The sequence below is a fragment of the Carlito syrichta genome, unplaced genomic scaffold (assembly GCF_000164805.1).
Source record: "Carlito syrichta isolate Samal-C Ts95f unplaced genomic scaffold, Tarsius_syrichta-2.0.1 Scaffold226607, whole genome shotgun sequence".
In the NCBI taxonomy this organism is placed as follows: Eukaryota; Metazoa; Chordata; class Mammalia; order Primates; family Tarsiidae; genus Carlito; species Carlito syrichta.
In genome coordinates, this window is record NW_007170703.1 from 248,137 (window position 1) to 268,846 (window position 20,710).

The 20,710-nt window shown below is 47.3% G+C and overlaps 1 protein-coding gene across 1 annotated transcript in view; it reads left to right on the top strand.

Moving 5' to 3' along the window:
• Positions 1-20,710, top strand: part of COL15A1 (collagen type XV alpha 1 chain) — a 112,834-nt gene that overhangs the window by 63,590 nt on the left and 28,534 nt on the right. The window contains exons 12-23 of the mRNA XM_008051710.2: positions 1,502-1,553; position 1,698; positions 3,130-3,189; positions 4,279-4,371; positions 5,517-5,642; positions 6,607-6,669; positions 14,769-14,804; positions 15,210-15,344; positions 15,531-15,599; positions 16,394-16,429; positions 16,537-16,620; positions 19,303-19,368. Of these exons, the coding sequence (XP_008049901.1) occupies positions 1,502-1,553; position 1,698; positions 3,130-3,189; positions 4,279-4,371; positions 5,517-5,642; positions 6,607-6,669; positions 14,769-14,804; positions 15,210-15,344; positions 15,531-15,599; positions 16,394-16,429; positions 16,537-16,620; positions 19,303-19,368 (821 nt within the window). The remainder of the gene's footprint in view (positions 1-1,501; positions 1,554-1,697; positions 1,699-3,129; positions 3,190-4,278; positions 4,372-5,516; positions 5,643-6,606; positions 6,670-14,768; positions 14,805-15,209; positions 15,345-15,530; positions 15,600-16,393; positions 16,430-16,536; positions 16,621-19,302; positions 19,369-20,710) is intronic.

The window sequence follows — 20,710 nt, forward strand, 5'->3', positions numbered from 1 at the left end:
AGTAGCCCGAATTACAGGCATACGCTACCACGCCCGGACTGATTTTTTGATTTATTGTAGAGATGAGGTCTCGCTGCCCAGGCGGGTCTCGAACCCCACAGGCTCAGGCAATCCACTCACCTCAGCCTCCCAAAGGCGCGGGATTACAGGCTGAGCCACCGAGCCCGGCACTATTAGGAGTTTTTAATGAGGAAGGAAATGCTTACCCTATACTGTTCAGTGAAAGAAACTGGTTATAAGCATACGTACAGTGTGTGGTCATAATTTTTAAAAATACGTGCAAAAACACTGGAAGGAAATATCCTCCGTAAATGTTGGAAATTGTTGCCTCACAATGGTGGAATTAGGGGCTGTTGTTAGGTTCTTAATACATTTTGATGTTTTCCACTATGGAGGCTGATGATTTTTGCCATCAATATTTTTAAAACTCTAAGAAGGGAGAGAGAGACAGAGAGAGAAAGAGAGAGAGAGAGAGAAGGGGAGAAAGCGAGATGTGAACACAAGGTGTTGCTTTTGCTCCTTAGCACATAGCTGATGAAGATAGACCGCCGCAAGTGACTGTGTTAGGGACCCGACAGAACAGTACCTGAAATAAATGCCCTAATTCTGAACAGATACCTTAAAGGCACAGTAGACTGTCAAGGCAGCATCCTCTTTAGAATCTCAAGGATCAGTTTGCATCTCAGAGTCACCCACGGCAGTATAACTTAGTGGGTTAGCATTCAAGCCTGGCTCTGTCACATATCTGTGACAAATTTTTTCACCTCTTTGTGTGTCAGTCACTCATGCATAAAATGGGGGTAATAATCATAGAATCTTCCTCTTGATTTTTTGTAAGGATTAAATGAGTTAATATATGAAAAACTTGACCTAGCACATAGTGCATGCTCAATACATTGGCTACCTAGCATTATTTTGCTGATGAAGCCCAGAGAGTGTTAGAGGTTTGCTCAAGGTCACACAGCTCTTAGGGGTCATATAAGGGTGACAGCCTTGGTCTCTGGACTTCCTGCTTTGTTTTTTTGCCCTGTTCACAACCACCATCTCAGACTTTGAACCAGAAGTTAGTTAGCAAAGCCCACAGTGATCAGAATGAAGTCATTGCATTTCTAAAGACTGACTAATGTATTCATATCTTTTAGAGACTGTATGGAGAACAATGCCCTTAAAATGAAGTAATATATTTTAAAACTGGTGTTGTAGAACATTCATGGAAGATAAGACGGGATTCTTAGGTCAGGGTGAAGACCCCAGATGCCAGGGTCTTCTCACTAGTCATTTGACACATAGGTATCTAGAGCCTCTTATCTGCTGGTGTAGTGGGACACACTGCAGTGACCGGACAGCCTTTCTCTGCACAGGGCTTGCTGACTCTGGCCCAGTGCAAGCCCGAGTGCATGTCCAGCTCATTAGCCAGGACCAGGGCATATCATCAGAGCTCAGAAGCCTCACGCCCAAAATACACTGTGACCACGTTTTAACCAAATCTCCTTGTATTAAGCTCAAAGAGAATGTGTGGGCATGAAAGGACAGGCTGGGCCTGAAGGAGGAAAGTCTTGTGCTCTGACCATTCCAGAGAACACATTGGCTCCTGGTCAAGTGTTCTGTGTATGTTACTTGGGGTGAATATGGTCAGTTCTGACCCAAGGTGATAGCAGAAGCAGCAAGAGGCTGAGTCCAAAAGAGATTGAATTCAGGGTCTGGGAGAATCATGAAAACAACACTGGGCAGTTCTGAATGAGTCTCTTCTCATCACCTGGTGACCTTGGCCAAGTCCTTTGACCCCCATGGGCCTCAGTTTACCTACCAATTTTCAAAGCGTCCTTCTGGTTCTGGTGCTCTGTATCTAAGCTCTGCACTTTGCCCGGATTTCTTGTTGGGCAGACGAGCGCTTCAGTGGGCCACAGAGCCAGGTTTGCTTCTTAGTGACAGTAGGATTCCAGAAAGTTCTTGGCCACTTTTGGCTCCAGTTTCTCCATCTATGAGGTGGAGGTAGTGATGATAACCCTGTGTGGTGGGACCGAATGGGGCGATGCTAATGGAAATGCTTCGTCTGGTGTCAGTTACTGCAGAAAGATAATAAATCCTCTTACCAAAACAATGGCAGGTGTTAAACTGTTCCCAAGGGGATGTGTCTACAGTGGCCCCAGCCCTTGGTCCCCAGGAGATCCTGCCCAGGGAGCCTGCTCTGACCACAGGCAGCAACTTGGCTGCCTGTGGGGACCTGTTCCGCCTCCACCCCATCGCTAGTCCTCTGCCCCTCCTCACCTTCCTTCGGGGCCGTGCAGAGGAGGACCCCTGCAGCATCTCTTGAGTCTGCCTACTGGGGTGTAGGAAAAGGAGGGCTGAGGCTGGGGAGGGTGGTGTCCTCACTTCTCTCTGCCTCTGGCCACCTCAGTGGACTTCAGATGCCAGCAGGGTTCCGGGGTGCAGCAGGAGGGTCTTCAAGGGGGCATCACAACACACACATTTTGGGATTTTACTGTCAACATTTCCTCTCTCTTTTTGGTGGCTCGGGCCATGCTGTCACCTTATTTGTCACAGCAGCCATTTCCCAGGACCTCCTGGGTTACCACTCTCTCTCATTTTCTTTCCTCCTTCTCCGTTCCACTGGGTGCTTCTGTCATTCTAAAAGCACATCCTGGGCACAAGCCCTGTGCCGGGCGCTGGGACCTGGAGGTGATTCAGCCTTGAAGTTCCAGGGAAGCAGACCTGTGAGCAGTAAAGGCCCCCCGCATAATCACAGGGACTGGTGGGAGGAGCAGGTGGGCAGGACAGGCCTCAGAGGAAGGCTGAGTTGGGCCTGGACACTTGTGAGCTATCAGGGCCCAGACCAGGTTGAAAGGGAATCCTGGGTGATGGAGGGGTGGATGGGGGTGGTGTGTGAATGCGTGTCCACTCTGGTCAGCTCTTTCCACCACATGCCATCCTCCTCAGTTGGTGCGGAAACAAAGAGCTCCCAGCCCCGAAGGGACAAGGTACCTCCTTGGGCTGTCTATGTGAAGACATTGCCGTTCTCCATTTCTGCATAATCCTGATCTTAAAAACTGAGCAAAATTTTCACAGAATGGAGAGAGGATAGTAGGAGGGGGGTGCCCAGTGCTTCACTGACCATTTTGTTCTCTTTAGGGCGATGCTGAAGAGGGGCTTTCCGGCCCTCCTAAACCCACCAGACCTACCATACCCACGGTGAGATTCTTGCCCAGGCTTGTCACATGCATTTATGCAGTCACACAGCTTTTCTAAATGGCTTCCAATGTACCTTGCAGTCAGACCTCAGGACTTTCTGCCTCTACCAGTACCCCGCAGTGTACTCAGAAGCAGAATTTATTTATATCCAGTTTATAGCCTGCACCCTGAATAGCCCAGAGGCTCCTCAAACTCAATGTGTCCGAGACTGGACTCATCCCCCTTCTCTGGAAATGGCACCCCATCTACCTGATCACCAGGAGAGAAATCAGGAAACGTCTTTGAGTGGTCTCCTCCCTTCCTCACCCACATCCAGTCTGTACCCAAGTTCTCTGAGTCTAGCAACAGGCTCCTAACTGGCCTCCTTGCCTCCTTATCACCACTTCCCTTCTCCCACCCACACACACACCACCATGACCTTCCTAGAGCCAGTTCTGTCCCTCCAAACCCAGCTTCTCCTCGGAGCCTCTCAGGGGTACTCAGAACATACACAAGCAATGGTTGGATTAGATTCCAGCCTTAAGGAACTAAGTACCAGGAAGGTGTCTTAGAAATTCCATTTTGTTCCTTGAGCGTTTGAGGCCATTCAACGAGAATGCACTGAGGGGTTTCTTAGTGCCAGGCTGCCTGCTGGATTTTGTGCACCCAATGTGTCTCAGGTTTGGGCCTGCCCTTGAAGAGCCCTGGTCTAAAGGAGCTGACAGTCACACTCACAACTAAGCTTCAAGTTAGGTGGTGGTCCTAGTGCCAAATGGAGACTTGAACAGAGGTCAGAAGGAGGACAGAGGAGGGAGAAATGAATTCCACCTGGAAATGGGGTATGAAGCCTTCACAAAGGAAGTGACTGCGGAACTAGGCCTTGAAGGATGAGAAGGGAATTGAAAGGCAGGAAAGGAGGCTGAGGACTGGCAATGTGTTGGCTTCACAGCTGGAAGCAGTAAGGAAAGAGGGTGGCCACAGTGAGGAGTGGGAGAAAAGGCCAGAGGGAATGTTGGGAGCAGAAGTTACAGGGCCAAAACTTGAGGTGACATGGCTGTCCTTGGAGATTGGCAGTTGAGTGCAAGGTGTGGGAATTTTTTCTCTCTCCAGGTGGGAGCAGAGGCAGAGGGCTCTGGCCTGGGCTGGGGCTCGGATGTCAGCTCTGGCTCCGGTGATCTGGTGGGCAGTGAGGAGGTGCTAAGGGTGAGTATGAAGGATGATGCAAGCTGGTGTCTGGGACTGCCCTCAGAATGACCCGGGAGGGCGGGGCGTGGGGGGCGAGTGACTGATGAAACCAGACTGGCCGTCCTCAAGGATCGTGGGCTGTGAGTTGGTGGGGGTTCATGACACTTTTCCCTTTACTTTTGTCTATGTTTGACGCGTTCCACTTTGATCAGTTTTGTCTTATTTTTAGTGCACGTGTGCCTCAGTGTGTCACAGGACCTCCTCATTCCCACGTCCCTCCTTCCCCGGCAACCTTCTCCAGCAGGCTGCCCACAGCAATTGTGCCCACTGGCCTTCGCGTCTACAAGTTGGCTTTTGATCCCCCTGCCCTCTACTCTTACTCTATGCAGTAGCGAGACCTGCTGGCCTCTTCTCTGGGCAGCATGTTATACTTTGGCTTCCAGAAGCTTCTTGAAATCTTCTCTTCCCTTAGGCAGTCCCCTCCCTACCTCTCCAGACTACTCTTTCCCCTCTTTGGGATTTCTTCCTCCTCCTGCCCAGGTTGGGACTCTACCAGTCCCTTTCTAATTTTCCTCCTGGGGAGTTCCTCCCTTCTTCAGCTGCCGCTGGTGCCTCTGTCCCTGAGACTCCAACCTCATCTCCAGCCCTTTCCTTGAGCCATTGAGCTCAATCCCCAGTTAGAAGCATGGCCAGGGCTGGCATGGTTGGGAGCCAAAGGGATGTCCCCCGGTGGAGGAATCAACCAACCCCAAAAGAGGTTTCGGAGACTAGTACCCTTCAGGAAGTATTTTGACAACAAGGCTACACAACAGGCAGTTTTTAACTGACTTCATGGATAATCAGAAAATGAAATTCGCCAGAGCACCTCTGAGAATTCTGCCTAATTGGATCTTTATTGTGTACACTCATGGGGGAGAAAATATGGTCTAGTGGACTCAGAGAGATCAAGATTCAAATCTCAGCTCTTTTACTAACTAGCTGTGTGTGTGTGAGCGTTTAAGCCACATTACGGCACCATGCCTCAGTTTCCCCATCTGCTGTGGGAGGGCACCAATTCCTACTTGCAGGACTGTTGTTGGAAATGGAGAGAATATATGGAACATATGTGTTCAGTATATATTTAGCCTTTCCTCACCATTTCTAATGGAGTGTCTGTGTTTCAGGGTCCCCCAGGTCCCCCAGGCCCACTTGGCTCACCTGGGATTCCAGGAAAACCAGGAACTGATGTTTTCATGGGACCCCCTGGATCTCCTGGGGAGAATGGAGCTGCTGGCGAACCCGGGGTCCCGGTGAGCAACTGAGGTCCTCTCCTGGTCTCTGTGGCCCTGGGACTTCTTTTAGCCAGGGATGAAGGGTGGGGGGGGGAGGAGAGGGCACACAAATGGCAGACCCCAGCATTGTCTATGGCTCATGATGGAGAGAGAGCTCATGCTCGCTGTTTGGAAACAAACATCCTCTTCATCTGAATCATTACTGGAACTCCTAAGAAGCAGCAGCCAAGAAAAACCTCATCCCACATGTTGTTTTGCTTTTTTATCATCATCAGTAGGGTGGTACTTAACTTCCAATGATTTGGCTTAGGATTTTTGACTTTATGATGGGGCAAAATTGATGTGTGTTCAGTAGAAGCTGTACTCTGAGTTCCATACAACTGCTCTGTTTTCACTTTCAATACAGAATTCAATAAATTATGTGAGACATTTAACACTTTACTATATTTATATTAGAGCCTGTTGTAAAATAGGTTTTGCATTAGATGTCATGGCCCAACTGTAGGCTCATGAAAGTGCTCTAAGCACGTTTAAGGTGAGCTAGGCTCAGCTATGATGTTCAGTAGGTAAGGTGTGTTCAGAGCATTTTTCACTTAAGATCTTTTCAATGTGTGGCGAGTTTATTGGACGTAGCCCCATCGTAAGTTGAGGTGCATCTGTCTGGGAAATGCAGACTCAGGAAGAATCTTGGAATCATGGGACATCAGGGTTGGGCCTGGGGTGGAAGTCCCCTGAGGCCCACTAGTCCAACTCTGCCCCTGACTCCCCTACAGAAGAAGAAATGACCCAGAGAGTGAAGGACACTTTGCAGTCAGCAGTGGTCCAGCTGGGACCCAGGACTGGGCTCCTGCCTTGAACCTGGTTCAGGACTCTGGGCCCACCAGCTTCATCCACCTTCTAATCCTGCCCTCCTTTTCTAGAAGGTCTGGTAAATGACTCTTAGCAGAGATATTGTGGGCTGATTGTCACTGATGTTTCCCAGGGTCCCGAGGGACAGCCTGGAGTTGATGGAGCCACCGGCCTTCCCGGGATGAAAGGAGAGAAGGTAAGAAACATGGGAGGGTCCCAACACCTGGGCGCCACCAGGTCCACACTTCTCTCTCTGACCCCTAAGCCTGACTCGCCTGTTATGTGAATGACCCCTGAAACCCTGAAACCCCCTACTGGGCACCTCTGCTGAATGTCTCCATCAGGGGACTCATTATGCTCAAGCCTGAACTCAGTACCTTCCCTGCCCACTCTTGAATGTCCCCAGCATGAGTGAATGGTGGCACCACTTACCTGGTCACCTGGACTCAGAATGTAGTTTTCTCTCATTCCTCGGTCTCCCTTTCCTATCGTGATGGGTCAGCTGCCAAGATTTTGACCTCCCCATCTCTCGCCTGTGTCTCCCTCTGAACTGGACTCATCTCTTCTTATCCATATGATGGCTTTGGGCTTTCATCGCTGCCCCATTCCTCCCAGTCCACAATCCACCCTCCAGTCCCCTGCCCAGTCTACCTTCTTGTGGCAGCTCCCATTGGTCACTGCCCTGGACACTAAGAAAACATGGAGGACCTGGCTGCCTGTAGCACAAACTCCTGACTGTGCAGACCTCCAGCCCTTCCCGGCCTGCACTGGTGCCTCTCTAGGGCATCCCCCAACTCCCCACACGGCCTCCTGGCCAGCGGGCCAACCCTGCCTGAATGCTCTAGGCATGCTCATCCCTGCCGGCCTCCTGTTCCTGGCACATGGTTTTCTCCCCATCTGAGATGTCCTTTTCCTTTTCTCATGCTTCAAGGCCCGGTTGAGACAGATCCTCTGGGAAGCTTTCTCCAGCTCTTTTTGAGCAGAAAGCATCTCTCTTTCCCCCACTTTTTTTTTTTTTGAGTCAGGATCTCACTCTGTCACCTAGGCTGGAGCGGAGTGCAGTGGCACCATTAGGGCAGTGGCACAGTCAGGGCTCACTGCAGCCTCAACCTTCTGGACTCAGGTGTTCCTTCTGCCTCATCCTATTGAGTAGCTAGGACTGCAGGGGCACACCATCATGGCTGGCTAATTTTTTGACATTTTGTAAAGATGAGGTCTCACTACATTGCCTAGGCTGGTCTCGGACTCCTGGGCTCAAGTGATCCTCCTGCCTCGGCTTTCCACAGTGCTGGGATTACAGGTGTGAGCCACCCCACCTGACCCTCCTTCCTTCACTTTCGATGAACACAGTACTCATGCTGCTGACAACCTTACTAGCCATTCTAGTTAAAGATGTTAGCTTACCTGTCTGCTCCTCATCCCCACCCTGACACAGAGCCCGTCGTTCTGCCACTGTATCCTTAGAATCTAGCACAGGTTTTGATCAGCATTTGATGAACAAATGGGACTTCTTTCAGACTCCATTTGTCTGCCTTTCACAGAGTCTAGACTGCCTTCATTCTCTCTATTCTCTGACTGTTAGTCCCTTGCTAAGGATCTGGGGGTGGGGGTGATTCCTGTCCCTACAGTGTTCCCAGCCGGCTTGATGAGATGAGCCATGTCTGGCAATAAAGATAAGGTGAGTCTTGTGCTAGTGATGTAGTCAGTGAGTTTTACTGGGTTCAGGGGAGGGAGAGCCCCTTCCAGCTGGGATAGGAAGTGGGGGCCTTCTGTGCACCCCTCGTGAAGACACGGAAAATGCTGACTCCCTAGACACCACCATCACCACTGAACTGAATTTCTAGTTTCCATCAGTTCTCCGGTGTGTTTACTTTCATTGAAGCAGTAACTCGATTTCCATGGAAAGCTTATTTCTCAGAAAAAGAAACAATTGTCAAGTTTTATAGAACTCATTTTACATATACCAGCTGTTTCATCAGAAATTGCATTTTGCAGGAAACACCACAGACTTGTGCTCATCTGACCAATTCTTCTTCCCAGCTCCCCCCACCCGCCCCCACATACCCCTCCCATGGTCTGTCTCATACTTAAAGATACCCAGGCCCCAAACTGCATGCAAGACACCCGCGCAGGCTCGCCCTGCCGCTGCTGAGAAAATCAGACGTGCATGGGGTGGCAGGTTCACCCAAGATGACTGTGGGAGAGCAATCGCAAGCTTGTTTGTTCCTGAAACTTGCTGAGTCTCTCCACGGCACGTGTGTATATGATACTTCCTCGTCAAACAAAAGCAGACTTTAGAAGGACTTGGAAAATTGCACCTGGAACACTGGAGGGAAACCTCGCACATAACGTGATTTTATTAAAAAAACAAAAACCAAGGAGCATATTTTGGACATAAAATGACAAAAACATGATGAAGGAAATGAAGACTCTCAGGGACGCAGCAGAACATAAAGTTCAATGATACGTTTGATCCTTGATTCTGCACCACAATATCTGTCTTTCAGTTTGCATACCTCTAGTGACAGGGAGCTCATTCCCTGCCCAGGCAATGCCTTTCACAGTTGGATGGACCCACTTGTAAGGAGGTCTTTCCTCATGCTGCAGAGAAATTGTCCTTTCTTCTCAAGAGCGGAGTCCATATACCAATCTAGACAGTAATCTAAAATGGGGATTTTCCCCCAAATAAGATTCCATTTATTAGCTGGGAAAATTATATGTAAAATTTACATATATATATATGATTGAGATGTGGATAGTCTTCAAGAATTTGTCAAATAGATTATTCTATGCTGAGTTTAATGACAGAAATATCCCAACTTGATTTCCCCCAAATTAAGGTGAGCAACTGACTCTATATGTCTTTCACCCAAGAAGGGAGAGGTGAGGAGTCTCCTGCTTTCTGTGCTGTAGAATGTTTCTGGAAAGAATGCCAAAGAACTTGCTGGAGAAGATGGACCTCTGAAAAATCATTCCTTTCTGATTTTTGCACCACCCAGTTCTTCAGAACATGTCTAGGATTAGTAGATGTCATTGTTTTTCTGCTTTCAGAATCTAAGTCATTCACATTATTCTGCAGTCTTGAAGGAACTGGGACATCCAGGCAGGAAAGAGTTTGTGCTTAACACAAACATCAGGGCCTAGAATTGCTGACGAATGCTGAGTTCCCAGTAGCGGGCTCTGAGTACTTTCACTGAACTGCTGAACTGTAAAGTCAGTTTCTGTCTCTTTCATAAGATACCAGAGAAGTGCAATCAAGCCATCACCTTTCCTTTCTCCAAGTCATCCCAGTTTGTCTTTGAACAGTTCTCTAAATCTTGTGTAATACCGAACAGGACAGCAAGCTACTTTTGCATGGGATCCAGTCACGGGTTTAGAGCTTGTAATATGTCCAAATGAAACCCTGAAACAGTTGCCTGAGTTCCTATTTTAGCCCTTCTTTCATCATCAGAAGTGTTTGGGTCAACATCTGGATTATATTCCACCATAAAACCAAACAGACCATAGTCAATTGGAACGGATAACACATTGGTTATCAACATTACAGATACCAGGAACAAAACCAGCAGATATCCACCAGGCAATGAGTTGTGCGGTCTCAGATGCCACAATAGGAAAAAAAAAATCCATGTATGTATTGGGTTCTTTGTGGTTTCTGTATGTTGAGATCTAGCCACGTCCTTAGTAACTCCAATTCATCATCATGAGTCAACATTTCGAGTGAATTCTAAACCATGATTCTACAACATGCAGCACCACTACCCTTTGCAGTCTTTCCATTGTAGAATTGATATCTCCATATTTCATCACTGACAACCACACTGAGACACTGCTAACTGGAATTCCAAGACAGTCCATAGTCTCACTACACAAAAATTCTCTCGCTAGGAAGTAACGTACACATTCACTGTCACCATTTCAGGACTAGACTTTCCTCTAGCCTGTTCGCTAGAGTTCCCACTTTTCACCCTGCCTGTTCATGTAAATTCCAGTAAGGTGGTTGCTTTCACTCCCAAGCTGATCTGCTCATGTTCCAAGCTTGTGGCCATCATACCTCTGATTCAATGGAATAAATCCCAAAACCTCCTATTTACCATGTATAAGCTAGGTAAAATACTCTAAGACAGACAAATCAAGGTCCAAAGTATCTTCCAGAACTTCCTTTGAAATTGCTATAAGACACACTCTTGATTTGAAAGGAAAGGGAAAAGTGATTGAAAAAATAGTTTTTCACTTAACAAATGTAATTTTCCCTCTTTCCCTCCCTCTTTCCTTCCTTCCCTCCCTCTCTTTCTCTTTCCTTCTTCCTTCCTTCCTTCCTTCTTTCCCTCTCTCCCTCTCTTTCTTTCTTTTTTTTTTTAGTTGGAGTCTCACTCCATCACCCAGACTGGAGTCCAGTGGCACACTCCCGGCCATTGCAACCTCCATCTGCTGGGCTCCGATGATCCTTCCGCCTCAGCCTTCTGAGTAGCTGGAACTACAGGCGCGCACTACCATGCCCGGCTAATTTTTTTGATTTATTGTAGAGATGAGATCTTGCCAAGTTGCCCAGGTGGGTCTCGAACCCACAGGCTCAAGCAATCCACTCACCTCGGCCTCCCAAAGCACTAGGATAACAGGCTGAGTCACTGAGCCCAGCCTTTCTTTCTTTCTAATAGAGACAAGGTCTCGCTATATTGCCTAGGCTGGCGGTGAAATCCTGGGCTCAAGCTATTTTCCCAGCTTGGTTTCCCAAAGCACTGGGATTACAGGCAAGCCACCGCACCCAGCCACGAACATAATTTTCTTTTACGGTATCATTGGCAGCACAGCTATAAGGTTTTGAGATAAGGCTACTTCAGTTTCTGTCTCACAATAGCCCCAGTAGTAGTTTGACTTGTTACTGGGAAGATGTACAAGGTTGACACTTCTGTCAAGGACAGTTTGCAACAGGCAACAGGCGACAGCCAGACTGGTCACACCCAGGAGAAGCAGACACGGAAACTGTGGCCTCCAGATTAGACATGAAAATGGGAACTTTATTATTTGAGTCATGTTTTCTCCCCAAGTGGAAGGTCACGCTTAGTTTCTCCCTGGTGGGGCTGGCCAGCCAGAAGGTGACGGGCCCAGTTACTGCTACTTCTTCCACTGAGCATTCCTTCCCCTGCCACTGCTCCAGAATGGCCAGGGTGCCCTCTACCAGGGAGGTGTCAAGGCTCCATGAGGCTGCCTTGAGAGCCCCTACAGAGGGCTTTGGTGGCAGAATTTCTGTGCCACTTCAGCATCACCCTTCCTGTCTTCAGAGTCAGGTGTCTTTTTCTGGAGGGCCAGAGCCCACCTCACCCTCATCCTCTGCTGTCCCCATTCCTAGGCTAAGGGTTGGGTAGGGTATCCCAACAGGAAAACAAAGGAGCTGTCTCTGCAAGAGATGGAACCTTTCTCACGCACCATGCGTGCCCTAGACCTAAGGCATTTTTCTTTCCTAGCATAGTGTGATGACCCTCATCCAGCTGGTCCTGGAGCCTCACCCAGGGGAGCAGCCAGTTCCCTAAAAAGATGATCGTAGCTACCAAAAAAACAGCATGGGCCGTCTGTGCAGAGCAGAGAGGGAGATGGTTGTGTATTGGCTGCCCATTGCGTGCAGGCCTTTTTCCTGGATGTGTCATGCATGGCCTTGTCTTTCTCATCTACTCTGAGAGCATTGCTTAGGCTTATGCTCAACTGGGGTCCCAAAGGATCAGAGCTAGAAGGAACCTGCAAAATGATTTAGTCCCTAGTTTCTTAACTGTCCTGACAGAGCCATGCCTCAGAGCTCTTAGTTGGAAGGACAGAGCAACTCTATTTTCGGCATTGCTTAAATTAAATTTCAATTGTAACAGTAATCGATAAATACATTTTCCTTGCTTCCTGTGACCCATTTCCTCTTTGATTGTTCTTATGGAATTATTCTTATGACATCCTCTAGTCATATTTTCAGAGAGAGTCTATAGATGTCTGAGACCTTGGATATTTTGTAATGTCTTTATTTTGTTCTCATTTGCCTGGGTGTAGAATTCTAGGTTCAAAGTCATTTGCCTTCGGTGATTTGAAGGTGATCTCTGTCATCTTCCACCATTCAGTCTTGCTAAACATGAAGTCAGATCTCACTCTGATGAAGGTCATCTGACTTTTCTCTTTGGCAGACTTCGGGATTTATTTTTCTTTATTCTTGGTGTTTTGAAATTCCCTTGCATTGTAACTAAATGTGGATTATTTAAAAATTTATTCTTCCATGTATCCTTCCTGGTACTCTATGGGTTCTTTTTTTCTTTTGGTGGGAGGGAGGCTAGAGAATGCTTTTTCATCTAAAGACTTCTGTGTTTTTTTTTCCTGAAAAATTTAGCTATTATTTTTTCAAATACTTCTTTCTTTGTATCTCTTTATTCTCTCTCGCCACTCCAACTAAACAGATGTTGAAGCTTCTGACTCTGTCCTCTGTATAGCTAACTATTTTGTCTTTCCTTCTGGGTCTTTATTCTCTTGTGTTGCTTTCTGGGAAATTCTGTACCTGCTCTCTGTATCAATTTTTTCTTCACCTGTGTCTGTTCTGTTACTTGGTTCTTCAATGGAGTTCTTCATCTCAATAGTTTTATATTTATACTTCCGAGATCTCTAATTGGTTCTTTTTCATAACCACTGTTCTTATTTCATAATAGCTTGTCCTTGTTTCATGGCTGTAATAGCTTCATTTTTCTCTCTGAGAACATATATTGTATGCTTAACATCCTGACTGGATTGTTTTCTATTTCCTCGGGTATATATTCTGTGGTTGATTTAGTTGTCCCTCATAGTGTTGTCTTTCCTCGGATTTTGGTGTTTCTTGCTTGGGGTGTTTACCTGTGAATCCAAGATCCTGCTTTATTCTGTTTTCTGCCTCTGTACAGACTGTTGGGAGGTGGGCAATAGCTACTTTTGAGACTTGCTGTTTCAGGAAGAGAGTGGAAGGATTTGCCGTCAGGCAGGGTACCTCAGCAACTGATCTTCTGAATTTGGGGTGCCCCTGGGCCTCCCAGGGTTCTCTAGTCACTTGGAGTTCTGCCCTATCTCTTTGCCCCAATAAACAACTCTTATTGCTCTAAAATTAAGGCCCTATAGTTGCCCCTTGGCAGGAGTAGGGGTGGGTGGGGAGGGGAGGTGGGTAGGCTGGATGGCTGGCCTGGTGCAGTTTCAAACCTCCTTCCTGTCTGAGGCCTGTGGGCCACACCCTACACCTGGCTTCACCACCACTTTGCAGGATACTTTACTCCCTGTGGTTTCAATGCCCGAGGCCTCTGTCTTCAGCTTTACCTTTGACATTTTTGCCTTTGACATTCCTATTTCAGGTCCAGCATGACTGCCCATCTTCTTTTGGAGCACAACCATTTTAGAGCTATTCTTATATCATTCCTATGGATTTGATATAAAAAGGGGACTCTAGCTCAGGGACAAAAGAGACTAGGGGGGAGGGCACAGTTTTTGATGACTGGTGCATCATAATCAGTGTCAGGGCCTTCTCTGTGGCCGTGCAACTGCTGGCTTCTTCTCTTGCAGGTGTGTTTGTGGTTTTCTCAGAGATTCTCTATCTGGGACCCCCTACTGAAATCCTCTGATGTAGGGCAATGTTCCTTAGCTGACCACTCCTAACCACCCAGCCCCTGCTGGTCTTCCTCACTGCTTGGAGCTCACAGTTGGGTCCTTTCTGTGGGATCCACATCTAATCCCCAGAAACTGTAGTGTGGTCCTCACTGGGAGTGGACATGCAACATCTTCCCCTATTCTGTCCTCTGAGGCTACTTCAGTCAGCGTTTGGTCTTTAGATCTTTCCAGAAGAGAGACAGTCATCATCCATCATATCTCCAAAAGCCTAGGGAATGCATATCCGTTCTTGAAGCCCCTTCCTTTTGTTTAGAGTAGGAAAAACACCCTTTTACCTCTGTCATGGGACAGCAGCAAGGGTTGGGGATGGAAAGGGGACCACTCCAGTCTACTGAAAACTCTCCAAGGGAATTCTTCTATGATCTGTCTATGGTTAACCTTCAACTTCTCTGGTTTAGTCTGGAGGTAGATGATAAGCTGATAGTTGAAAAGTGAGTTTCACAAGCTTCCAGTATGAATTGCAGACTGGCAACTCTTATAATGTGCTCAGCTTGGAGACATCAGCCAAAACTAAGACAGAAACACAGAAAGATTTCCATTTTAGTATCCTATTACTTAAGAGTCTATGATTCTGCATTTTCTTCTGCACATACCTAATGATTGATATGTATATATAAATTGGTCTTTTTCTTTGTTTTTCAGGGAGTAAGAGGGCCTAATGGCTCGGTTGGTGAAAAGGTATTTTAAAAAGTTATTAAAAAATCTTTCTTCTCCCCCCTCCCCTTTCTTTGGATTTACTATAATTGGACTGTTGAGCTGTGGTGTTGAATGTCTAAATGTCATGAGAGCAGAGAGAAGCGCATCTCAAAGGAATTGCTCAAGAGATGGTGGGGAGTAAATACCCTTCAATGTTTTCTCCTTCCTCACCCCTCCCTACAGATGCATACAGATAAGTGCACCAGCTTACCTCCAAGTGAAATGTCAATTAGCAAGACAGCTGTCTCTGTGCCATTAAGCAGTAGCGATTGGAGAATTCATCAACCTAATTAACTTCAAAGAATGATTTTCTGATTCAGGCGTGCATGTTGTTTCTTCCCTGAGTGAACCCAGGGGTAGGTAATCAGCCTGTCCTCTTTCCTACAGGGTGACCTCGGCAACAGAGGCTTACCAGGTCCCCCAGGGGAAAACGGACAAGTTGGCATCCCTGGCGTCATGGGACCCCCAGGGCCTCCTGGACCACCCGGGCCCCCAGGTCCTGGCTGTTCAATGGGACTTGAGGTAATTTCTTTCTTTTCTATGGCTAAAAAATGTTGTTCACTAAGAGCTACTGGGGCATCAGCTAGCTTAATCTTGGTCCGAGGGCAGAGGCTGTGCCAATTCCCCTCTGAGACCCTGGTTCCCAATGCCACACAAGTAAGTGCTTGGGGACTAGATCTGAAATTCTCCTTCCTCCTCCTTCCCCAGGATACCGAAGGCTCTGGAGGTTCCAGGCTGCTGAATGAACCCAGGATCTCTGGACCAGTGGTCTCAAGTGTAGGTTGACTCTGCAGCCTTCGTTGTGAGGAAGGCGGTCACGCTAGAGTGAGGAGGCTGTGGGGTGCATTCTGACTCTGCCACTTTGCCTCCAGCTGTGCTGTGGGGGAAACTAGGTGCTCCTTACAGCCTGTGTCTTTGAGGAGCAGCATAGAAATTTTGCACAAAACATGTGGGAAGAAAACTTGCAAATCGTCTTTATCTCTCTTCATCTATTTCTCTCTGTCTCTCTCTCCTTCTCCAGTCTCTTACCAATAAGTGTCTCTGCTTTATTTCCTCCCTCCTGTTGCCCCAGTGGATATTCACACTTTGCCTCACACTTTGCCCCATTTCAAGACCCTGTGCTCCTGGCCGGTGCCCCTTCTGGCTGCATCTAGCCCCCTGCAGGTATGGTCTTTCTTCTGCCATGATGCCTGCTCTCACAGGGACGAACTGCCTGCATCTTTGTCAAATGGGACTCAGAGCTGAGCACCCCAGTCCAGGAGGGCACAGCATAGCCCCTCCCATGATTGAACAGGCAGACCTCCCCCTTCCCCTAGATGCAGAGGGCTCCCAGATGCAAGGTCAAAAAGACATTGACCCGGAGCTGGGAGCCAGCCTCTGAGTCCCTTACTCTCTGTGGGGTGTTGCTTTTTTCTGACTGGAAGGAGAATTTGCCCCTCATCCTTTGTTCCCATCACCCGGGACAAAATCAGCCTGAGAGCTTAGGGAGAGGTGGCAAGAAGAAGGGAGAGATGGAGAAAGCTCAAAATGACTAGAAGAATATTTATTTATCTGTTTGTTTATTTTGCCAGGGTCCCAAAGGAGAAAAAGGAGACCGGGGACCCAAGGTGAGGTCACAGACCTAAGGAGGTAGTGGAAGGACTTTGCAGCCTGGTTCTAGGAGCATTATCCATGTACAGTGAATTTTTTTTTCACTTCTCACTGCTGTGACCAGGGTGACAGAGGCATGGATGGAGCCAGCATTGTGGGACCCCCTGGGCCGAGAGGGCTACCTGGGCGCCTCGAAGTCTTGTCTAGTGTGAGTATCACCCAGATCAGAGATCACCTACATATTTTCTGTCTTTGCTAAAGGGGAGAGAAGATTGTTCACCCTTTATAAATATTTATAACTTCTCCTATAACATATGCAGGGAGCATGTAGCCAGCAACCAGGGTTGGAGTTTTTACTCACAGTTCAAGTACAACAACAGACTGACATTAATGTTAAAATAAAAATTGACCGGGCTTGGTGGTTCAACCTGTAATCCCAGCACTTTGGGAGGCCGAGGCGAGCGGATAGCCTGAGCCCGCAGGTTCGAGACCAGCCCAGGCAACTTGGCGAGACCTTGAGGAAGTCAAGGCTGTGATGAGCCGTGATTGTGCCACTGTACTCCAGCCTGAGTGACAGAGGACCTCACTCAAAAGCAAAACAAAACAAACAAACAAAACAATAAACCAGTTCTGGTAAGTTTACAGAGACTACACACGTAAATGCTTTTGTGTCCCTACTTCACCTTTTAACATATAGGGCCTAATTATAATACATTTAAATATTGTCTCCACCCCAAAATAAATGAGTCATATATTACAAACATATGTATTCAATACATATACGTCAAGCCCACCTTCATAAATATTCATAACTCCTTCTATAACCTATTAAATATATATTCAGCCAATGCATTTGACATAAAACGTCTACCCCTCAGGCCCTCCTCCTTCAAAATGACTGTCTCTTATCTCTTGCCAGAGACTACACTCTCCAGTCTATACAATAACCACCTAACAGGTTATAACCCTTTACAAAAAAATAAAATCTCCTCTTCAAATGTATAAATTGCACAATTTAAAAAATGAACACAGTCTAAGAGCATTAGAATTGTTGGGGTCTTAAAGAAGCCCCAAATGAGTAGCACGCATGCCTTCCCCAGCCAGGTTCTAACAAAGCCAAAGTCGAAGATACCACCTTTGCTATGGATATAGGTTGGGCTGAAGGCCTGCCCCCAGCGGGAGAGCCAAATGCCCCTGTTGACTAAATCCTGCCTTAGAATAAATACCATTAAAACAATTACAACCCCACCAGACACTGGTGAGATATAAGACACGTGCCTGCCAGTTGCTGAGTGTGCTTCCTGGAGCCAGGATGCCCAAGGGAAAAGAAGCGTAGCTGTGCTGGACATGCCCCCTGGTGGTTCCCCAAACTACCTATCAGGAAGATCCCTCTGCCGTGCCAGGGAAGGGTACGGGGCCAAGAGAAACCAAGGGTAACAACACTCAGTGAGCCCCATACATGTCAAAGGAAACATCTTCGTATAGTCCCTTTGTGTGGCTCTTTGGCAGTCTGTTAAAACTAAAAATACCCGCATGGAAAGGTCTCCACTAAGCCAAGGGAAAGCATTCCTTTTCCTCTGACCCTTAGCGACAGGCAAGTCAGGAAGGTGTGATTTTGTCTTCATCCTTCAAGTCTGCATTGTGGTGCCTCAAGGGCCTGTGAACATGTCTGATACTTCCACGGGATCCCTGAGGTTCTTTTTCTTCTTGTCTCCCTACCACCTGGCACAGAGTGCAGGCGCAGTCAGCGCTCGCCGAATGAAATGTTGTCATTGGATTCTCTATTCCTATCATTAAATGCTTTGGCGTAAATGCTCATGCGCTTCAGGTCGGGTCCCCTGCTAGGCCTTGTGGGTATAAAAATATGTAAGATACAGTTCTTACCTTCAAGAAGCCCCCAGTGCAAATTAGGAGAAAAGCTGCAGCAGAGCCATAACTGAAAGAGAGGCAAAGGAACATAAGGGGCGAAACAAGGGTGGAAAGATGGTTTGAGATATGAGAAATCAAGGAAGACCTCCTGGAGAAAGTGTCTTTGAGCAGGGACTACAAGGCTGAGGATTTTGCAGGTAGACACGGAGGACAGAGTTCAAGCAGCAGGGACACTCTGGGGCTTGGGTGCATGGAGAATGATGGAAATTTAGAGAGAAGGCTAGGATGTGGACTGGGACCAGATCACAGTGCACTTAGTAGTAGGACATCACATTTGTGAAAAATTGTGGCCTTTCTGAGACACATAACGTCATGCTGGTAAACAACAGAAAGACAAAAGCCTCAAATAACTGGAAAAGGGATGAGTGAAATTAAAACAACAACAACATCAACAACAACAAGATTTAAAAAACTCAAATGTGGGTAAGGGTGTAAGGAAAAAGAGAATCTCACATGCTTCTGTTGGAAGTGTAAATTGGATGGCCTCTTTGGATGGCTCTTTGGCAGTCTCTTAAAGCTAAAAATATCCCTGTTCCAAAATTCCACATGGAAAGAGCTCCACACAATATGGTTGAGTGAAAAAAGCAAGTTGAGAAGTGATACATACAGCCTGGTGCCATTTATGTAAAATAACCACATGGACAAATACATAACACACACCAACTCTATGCTTTCTGTGTGTATGCGTGTGTGTGTGTGTGTGTGTATTTAAAATCTGAAAAAAGACATTTACATATTGTGTGATTTAAAAGTTAGTGGAAAGAGGAAAGTCCAAGGCAGCTCAGGGCTCTGTGATAAGGGGTGGGAGAGAAGGTTGTGTTTGGCAGGGGGATCAGGGTGTTCTCAGTGTCTGTGGCTTTGTTCTGCTGTACAGGGTGACTTCAATTAATGCCTCACTGCCAGGAACAAGGCAGGGCACACGCCATCCTTTGTCCTCATGGTCTGACTTTTCTCTTTTCAGTCCTTGATCAATGTCACCCATGGATCCATGAATTTCTCGGACATTCCTGAGCTCGTGGGGCCTCCGGTTTGTATCTACAGCTGTCCTAGTCTGGTCCCTACCCGGGTGCCCCTGTGTTGAGACAAAGTTGGGTTGGTCTGGGATACTTTTAGCTCTGGAAGCATAGAGCTAGGATATATCAAAGTGGAATGGAAAGAGAGCTTTGCATTTTTGAAAAGTCACTTTCACGTTAACTTGATCATGCGGAAAGTTTTGTCCAATGCAGTGGAAGCTTCCAGTCCTGTGCACCAGAAATATGTGTAATGGAAATCAGAGTATCCTTCGTAACCAACAGATTGACTTCTGAGCAATACTTTTGGCCTGCTTTATTTATATTACCTTCTTTCTTTTTTTTTTTTTTTTTTTTGAGTTGGAGTCTCACTCTATTGCCCAGACTGGAGTGCAGTGGCCGCTTCCGGCCACTGCAGCCTCGACCTGCTGGGCTCCGGTGATCCTTCCACCTCAGCCTTCCAAGTAGCCGGAATTACAGGCATGCACTACCACGCCCGGCTGATTTTTTAATTTATTGTAGAGATGAGGTCTCGCTGCCCAGGCAGGTCTCGAACCCGTGGGCTCAGGCAATCCACTCACCTCAGCCTCCCAAAGGCACGGGATTACAGGCTAAGCCACCGAGCCCAGCTATATTACCTTATTTCACACAACAGGAAGAGACTAGAGAGACCTATCCTTGTGTTCATGGAAAACTGAAGCACAAAGAGGGAATGTGACCCGTTTCAGTGTTTTTTTTAGCCCTGCCTTAGAGATCAGGAAATTAGCACGTCAAGAACTCACGTTATTTCTGCAAGTCCACAGAGTTGGCACTATAGGACCTAAGAGAAAGGAAACTTCCTCCTCTCTTTTGCATCACCCAGTGTCTACTGGCCAGCAAGGGAGAGGGGAAAGAGCTCTGTTTGTTAGGTGGTTTAGTTCTTTGGGAGCCAAGGCTCCAGCCACTTCTCCACCGCAAACCACGCTGAGCCTCTGATTCTGTTCTCTGATAACAACACCTCACTAATCTGTGGGGCAATTCATTAGAGGTGAGGGATGTGACTCTGCTTAGCACACTATGGCTCTCTGTACAGGTCACTGTGGAGACAGAGGCATATGGTTCCGGAACTGTGCGATCCAGATGTCTGCTGGGGCCACTCCCCTGCGGATTCCTATAATCCGTAAATAATCCAGACACCCAGTAATCAAGCCCTAGAGCAAACTAGCTAACAAACAGAAGTCTGTTTACAGAAGGCTTTGCTTTCCCCAAATCACAGGCGGTTTAGGGTATTAGGTGGGTTGATGCTAAAGCAAGACACAGGTAGGCTAAAATCAGAGATTGGGCATCTATGTTCTAACCATCCCTGAGCCTTGTTTGCCT